General features: G+C 31.6%; 1 protein-coding gene and 2 long non-coding RNA genes across 3 annotated transcripts; all 3 read left to right on the forward strand.

Moving 5' to 3' along the window:
- Positions 1 to 699: 699 nt before the first annotated feature.
- Positions 700 to 986, forward strand: LOC123675839. The gene is made up of 2 exons (XR_006746815.1): positions 700 to 788; positions 849 to 986. It is a non-coding gene; the product is annotated as an uncharacterized LOC123675839 (long non-coding RNA).
- Positions 987 to 2,212: 1,226 nt separating this feature from the next.
- Positions 2,213 to 2,499, forward strand: LOC123675842. The gene is made up of 2 exons (XR_006746816.1): positions 2,213 to 2,301; positions 2,362 to 2,499. It is a non-coding gene; the product is annotated as an uncharacterized LOC123675842 (long non-coding RNA).
- A 1,873-nt stretch (positions 2,500 to 4,372) lies between these two features.
- LOC123676305 (ruvB-like 2) lies at positions 4,373 to 7,362 on the forward strand. Its single transcript, XM_045612120.1, has 9 exons — positions 4,373 to 4,504; positions 4,650 to 4,763; positions 4,823 to 4,937; positions 5,018 to 5,174; positions 5,948 to 6,150; positions 6,209 to 6,447; positions 6,532 to 6,809; positions 6,909 to 7,156; positions 7,213 to 7,362. Exons 1-9 carry the CDS (start codon positions 4,499 to 4,501, stop codon positions 7,251 to 7,253), a joined length of 1,401 nt encoding a protein of 466 aa, XP_045468076.1. The 5' UTR covers positions 4,373 to 4,498; the 3' UTR covers positions 7,254 to 7,362.

The raw sequence follows: 7,362 nt of genomic DNA on the forward strand, positions 1-7,362 counted from the left end.
AATTACAAGGTTATGCAACAAATCAAACTCACATTGCACAAAGGACAAAGCATTTCATTGGTCAGAATGGTCGATGCAAAATAGAAGTACCTAGCTTGACATGCAATTTTTCTGAACCATCCCGAAAAACATATGATTGACATAAACAAAGGTTGTAATAAAGATTATTCTGTGCATTAGTGAAGAGCAAATCAGTGATTTCTAAATCACTTTCGTCATTTCGTGATTTGTTCAATAACTTCTCTTTTAAACGGTGATTGTGATCACTATTGACCTAAAGCGAAGCAAGAGAAATAATAGAGAGTTATTGCAACGCACAAATAAGCGATCTTTTATTAAAGGATCCTGTAATAAAGGATCCTCTATCGTGGACGTTAAATGTGAACTATTGCAAGGTGCTTTTAACGAGTCAGTAAAGTGACAGATCTTTAAATTTGACATATTTATATTTTGTCACCTTTATTTTGTATTCTGATAAATAAAATAATTCATTTGGTAAAAGTTCAAAATCGAAAATGAAAGAACAAATAGCGTTAGCAATTTTAGCTGGGACCATTATTGAGGAATTGATTTTTCATAATAGATACAGTTGGTGTAGAAAATATATCAAAACCAATTCAAACAAATCGACTAGTTGACTTGGAAAATTTTTACTACAAGTCTCGCAATCATTATCGAAGTTTATTTTTATAACTGCAAACTTCATTGTGGAAAATCATGGACACTTCTAAGATAATTTGAATGCACATAAGTGGCTTTATAGAAATAGTTATCAGCTCTAGTTATAGGTAAGCTATTAGCTTAATTGAAATTAAATTATTTATTATATTACCTTAATTCGTTTTTAGTCTACCAATTCGTCATATGGGAGGAGCTGTACCAAACTACTGGGGTTTTATCGATGGAACTATTAGAGAAACTTGTTGACAAAGTATCATCACTATGTAAAATATCAGTCTACTTTATGTACTTGTTTGAATGGAAGTCAATCAGGTATTTCTTTTCATGTAAAACCACCAGTATTGGAAGATTATTTTGTTCAACAGAATTATGTTATGTATTTTTGTACCTTTTCCTACAATAATTTTAAAAAAGTGTACTTAACGTATAATTTTATAATAACATTACTGATAATTAATTAGGTTCTGCATTGTGATTTGCTTTTTTTATGCTATGTTGATCCGATATATAAAAAAGTACTTAGGTAACAAGTTTATTATTTTTCTTTCAAAACAATCCCATTGGTGTTTCTATATTACAGAATAAATTACTTATATTCAATATAAAAAAATAATATTCAGTATGCAGTAGCATTCTGTAACAATACTACATTATACATATAGGTAAATTCTTATTTCTAATAAAATTCAGGATTTATCAGTATTATTTTTAATTCTTTTAGTAGGATCAAATTAAATATGATGTTTTGTTGAGAATCGTATAAGTTCTTGAAAAATTCGTTATTGAGAGCACATTTTTTCCTCGAATGAAATGGTTCCCACAGATGCCGAAAATCAAGAAATAAAATGCAAATTTCTCAAAAAGTTTACTTTGTTTACCTAAACAGCTACCAATATTTTAGGTTAGTTCTTGCTGCATAACGACGGCAAATATTCGGCATAAACAGATATCTGTCAAAATAAAGGATCCTTAAATAAAAGTTGGTCGCCTGTATTTAAATAAAGTAAGGGACGCCTGTATTTTAGATTTAGCAATCCTTAATATCTGACTCAGTGCGCATGCGTACATGTCAAAATAAGAGATCCTGTAATAAAAGATCGCTTATTTGTGCGTTGCAATAACTCTCTGATAGAGAGTTATTGCAACGCACAAATAAGCGATCTTTTATTAAAGGATCCTGTAATAAAGGATCCTCTATCGTGGACGTTAAATGTGAACTATTGCAAGGTGCTTTTAACGAGTCAGTAAAGTGACAGATCTTTAAATTTGACATATTTATATTTTGTCACCTTTATTTTGTATTCTGATAAATAAAATAATTCATTTGGTAAAAGTTCAAAATCGAAAATGAAAGAACAAATAGCGTTAGCAATTTTAGCTGGGACCATTATTGAGGAATTGATTTTTCATAATAGATACAGTTGGTGTAGAAAATATATCAAAACCAATTCAAACAAATCGACTAGTTGACTTGGAAAATTTTTACTACAAGTCTCGCAATCATTATCGAAGTTTATTTTTATAACTGCAAACTTCATTGTGGAAAATCATGGACACTTCTAAGATAATTTGAATGCACATAAGTGGCTTTATAGAAATAGTTATCAGCTCTAGTTATAGGTAAGCTATTAGCTTAATTGAAATTAAATTATTTATTATATTACCTTAATTCGTTTTTAGTCTACCAATTCGTCATATGGGAGGAGCTGTACCAAACTACTGGGGTTTTATCGATGGAACTATTAGAGAAACTTGTTGACAAAGTATCATCACTATGTAAAATATCAGTCTACTTTATGTACTTGTTTGAATGGAAGTCAATCAGGTATTTCTTTTCATGTAAAACCACCAGTATTGGAAGATTATTTTGTTCAACAGAATTATGTTATGTATTTTTGTACCTTTTCCTACAATAATTTTAAAAAAGTGTACTTAACGTATAATTTTATAATAACATTACTGATAATTAATTAGGTTCTGCATTGTGATTTGCTTTTTTTATGCTATGTTGATCCGATATATAAAAAAGTACTTAGGTAACAAGTTTATTATTTTTCTTTCAAAACAATCCCATTGGTGTTTCTATATTACAGAATAAATTACTTATATTCAATATAAAAAAATAATATTCAGTATGCAGTAGCATTCTGTAACAATACTACATTATACATATAGGTAAATTCTTATTTCTAATAAAATTCAGGATTTATCAGTATTATTTTTAATTCTTTTAGTAGGATCAAATTAAATATGATGTTTTGTTGAGAATCGTATAAGTTCTTGAAAAATTCGTTATTGAGAGCACATTTTTTCCTCGAATGAAATGGTTCCCACAGATGCCGAAAATCAAGAAATAAAATGCAAATTTCTCAAAAAGTTTACTTTGTTTACCTAAACAGCTACCAATATTTTAGGTTAGTTCTTGCTGCATAACGACGGCAAATATTCGGCATAAACAGATATCTGTCAAAATAAAGGATCCTTAAATAAAAGTTGGTCGCCTGTATTTAAATAAAGTAAGGGACGCCTGTATTTTAGATTTAGCAATCCTTAATATCTGACTCAGTGCGCATGCGTACATGTCAAAATAAGAGATCCTGTAATAAAAGATCGCTTATTTGTGCGTTGCAATAACTCTCTATCATCGTCATACATTTCGTTAACCTGTTATTATATTGAACGTGATCACGACTCACGGTAATTACTAGGGATATACGGTAACGAGACTCTGTTATTTGTGGTAACGAGTGGAACTAGAGCGCAGTCGTGAAGCGTGGAGGTGATTTCCGTTATTAAGAAAGAGTGAAAATCACAGTCACCGTTGTTTTCAAGAATTTGATGATTGCAGTGATCGGTGATTTAAAACTCACATTATTTGAATCACAGGTGGGAAAATATAGGGATGGGCAAGGGACGGAAAACTATCGATATATGTATATATTGTATCGATATTTTTACTCCCGTGGACATGGACTTTATCGAAATATTCAGTGAGAAGTACACATTGGGCAGTTTTAAGATTATTTTTATCATCAAACACACAAAAATGATTAATACTAATATTTTACTGAAATTGGTACCTATTCATCCGGTATGAACATGAGAAGCACTCTCTGCTTGATGTGTTTTCCTGTCAATCTCTTCCTATTTTTCAGTACTGCTTCTGCTAAATTCACAGCTGACGCAATTCTTTCTGACGACACTGAGGAAGCTTGCCATATTAAATATTTCAGAGCTATTTATTGAAAAATCACCCAGAAAATTAATTGGATCAGACTTATTCTCTAGCAATGGATGGAGCCATAACCTGGAATTTTATGGGTACCAGAACTACGAGTCCGAAATATTTCATGTCTGCTCCAAGACTTATTAACCCCTTCTGTGACAACTTTATTGAATTTATTTGGTGAACATTGGCATCTATTCCTTCGTTTTAAACGAATTTCCAATTTCGCCATGCTATTGGAGAATTGAAACGGATCTTTTTGAATTAAGAATCCAAAATGGTAACTATAAAGGGAAAAAAATCTCTTATGGCGCTAATTTTTCTGGGATCTTCTAATGGAGCCATTTTTACTGAAATCAATCTGATGCCAATATTTTCGATCACAAGGAACTATGTTTTATGTGAACGAAATCATAATGCGAAATATAAAAGAATATCGATAGTATTCGAATTGAAAATATCGATATTTTTTGCCCATCCCTAGGGAAATAACCTCGTCTCTACTGTGTTCAAACTTCAATTCCATCTTCCATTAAAATTTGTTATTTGTTTCCAGGGTAATATTATTAATACAATAAAAAGTGAAATAAGATGGCTGTAAGTACATAATAAAATATTATTTTGTTAATTAAAAAATATGGGAGACAGTAAAAAAATCCTGGCATAGCTTGTTTTCGGTAGAACTTCAAGATAACCTATACGTTTGCCGCATAATATCTCAACATGTTTTTCTGATTTTCAGGCAGTAGCAGCAGCGAAAATCGCAGAAGTGCGTGAAACAACTCGTGTTGAACGTATTGGAGCCCATTCTCATATTCGAGGACTAGGATTAAATGATAGTCTTGAAGCTAGAAATGTAAAAATTCGAACTATACAATGATTTCTGCTATATTAATATTTTGGTATTTTTTCAAGGTTTCTCAAGGTATGGTTGGACAACTCACAGCTAGAAAGGCTGCTGGTATTGTCCTACAAATGGTTCGAGATGGAAGAATTGCCGGAAGGGCAGTTTTACTCGCTGGACAACCTGGTAAGGCTTTAATATTATTGATCAAATATTCTCATACATTTTCTACATTGAATTTAATCACTTAATTTTCATTGCTATAGGAACAGGAAAAACTGCCATAGCTACAGCTTTGGCTGCATCTCTTGGACATGATACCCCATTCACAAGTATGGCAGGATCTGAAATTTATTCTTTAGAAATGAGTAAAACTGAAGCTCTCACACAAGCAATAAGGAAGAGTATTGGAGTACGAATAAAGTAAATATTTTTCTCATAAACCATTTTAGCAAATGGATAGAATAGAATAAACAAATATATGATCATGATACTAATGAGTCTGCTACATCAAATTTGTTGCTAGATCGAAAAAATAATATAATCCCATCATCAATAGATTTGGGTCTGGTAAATATGAGAATTCAATGATAAAGTAGTTTTATTCTTTCAAAATTGGAAATGCAAAACAAACTCTGTTCAGTTTGATTCATGTTCTGCATCTACCCACAACTTTGAGTTAAAAGGAAATTCAGAGAGTGGATATGCATTTGTAGAACATCCTCATCATGTGTATGTGAAACTGCTATCCAAGGAATTACATGGTGTGTGAAAAAGAAGCTTGTAAAAAACTTTACCACTTATGAGTTCCATCAAAAGAACAACTTCATTAATAGATCGATGCATGTGGTCATGCAAGCAATGAAAAATGTTTGTAACCATAAGGAATAACTTCTTCTTTAGAAGAAGCAAATTAAGTTAAAAACTGATATTAATACTGATACACAGATTATTGGATAAATTATCACAGAAATTGTGAAACAAGCCAGAATTGAAGGATATAAATCGACAATTGATTGAAATTTCTGTAGATAATTGCATGAAACTACTTTATTGTGAAACATATGATCAATTATCCAATCTGGCAACAAGTGCAAATTTGATGTAGGAGACTTGCTGGTCTTAAGGCTCTAAATTTTTACCAAAATTTATATTTAATAACTTATACTATAACAATAATTCCAATATTTTTATAGAGAAGAAAGTGAAATCATAGAAGGAGAAGTGGTTGAAATTCAAGTAGATCGGCCAGCTACTGGAGTGGGATCAAAAGTAGGAAAACTTATTTTGAAAACAACAGACATGGAAACAATATATGATTTAGGTGGAAAAATGATAGACAGTATATTAAAAGAGAAAGTACAGTCCGGAGATGTTATAACTATTGACAAAGCCACTGGTAAGTAAACTCTCAATTTAAATTTCAATCTCCACAGCAAACCAGCAAACTGTTTTAGGTAAAATCACTCGTCTTGGCCGTTCTTTTGCTAGAGCCAGAGATTACGATGCTACAGGTCATCAAACCAGATTTGTTCAGTGTCCAGAAGGAGAATTACAGAAGAGGAAAGAAGTAGTACATACAGTAACTTTACATGAAATTGATGTTATTAACAGTAGAACCCACGGGTTTTTGGCCCTGTTTGCAGGAGATACTGGTGAAATCAAACCAGAAGTTAGAGAGCAGATTAATGGAAAGGTATATTGTGAATTAATAGCAAATTGATTATCAATTATGGAAGTTGATGATTTTGATAAAGTGTTTTATCTTTCAACTTTTTAGGTAGCAGAATGGAGAGAAGAAGGGAAAGCCGAGATAATCCCAGGTGTTCTTTTCATAGACGAAGTTCACATGTTGGACATTGAATGTTTCTCCTTCTTGAATCGTGCGTTGGAAAATGAAATGGCACCAATAGTCATCATGGCTACCAACAGAGGAATAACAAAAATCAGGGGTACCAATTATAAGTCTCCACATGGAATTCCCTTAGATCTTTTGGACAGGATGATTATTGTGCCTACTAAGCCTTATGAAGAAAAGGAATTAAGGGAGATTTTGAGGTATATTTAGAATAGAGATGAAAATTGTTAATATTTTAAAAATTAATAAATAATTTATTTTGATGTACTTCAAAGTTTAATTGAATCAACTACTTTCAGCATACGCTGCGAGGAAGAAGATTGTCAGATGACAGACAATGCATTAACTGTTCTCACTCGCATTGCTAAGGAGACTTCCTTACGTTATGGTATGCAGCTTATAATGACATCCCATTTGATCGCAAAAAGAAGAAAGGCTCCTGAGGTTGATGTTGATGACATCAAAAGAGCCTATACCTTATTTTTTGATGATGGAAGGTCAGTACAGTTCTTGAGAGAATACCAACAGGAATTTTTGTACAGTGCTGGTAAGTTTAAGTATATTTATCTCTTTTCCTCAACCTCAATTTTCATATTATTTCAGATGACGATTCACAAATGGAAATTGAGGAATCTGATCAGTAATGTTAAACAATTATTTGAGAACAAGTTTTCCCTCATATTAATTACTTTTTTTGTAAAACAGGCATTTATGTGTAATCTCAATTCAAAATAAATTTCTTATAAATTGAAA

This window comes from Harmonia axyridis, chromosome 3, assembly GCF_914767665.1.
Source record: "Harmonia axyridis chromosome 3, icHarAxyr1.1, whole genome shotgun sequence".
In the NCBI taxonomy this organism is placed as follows: domain Eukaryota; kingdom Metazoa; phylum Arthropoda; class Insecta; order Coleoptera; family Coccinellidae; genus Harmonia; species Harmonia axyridis.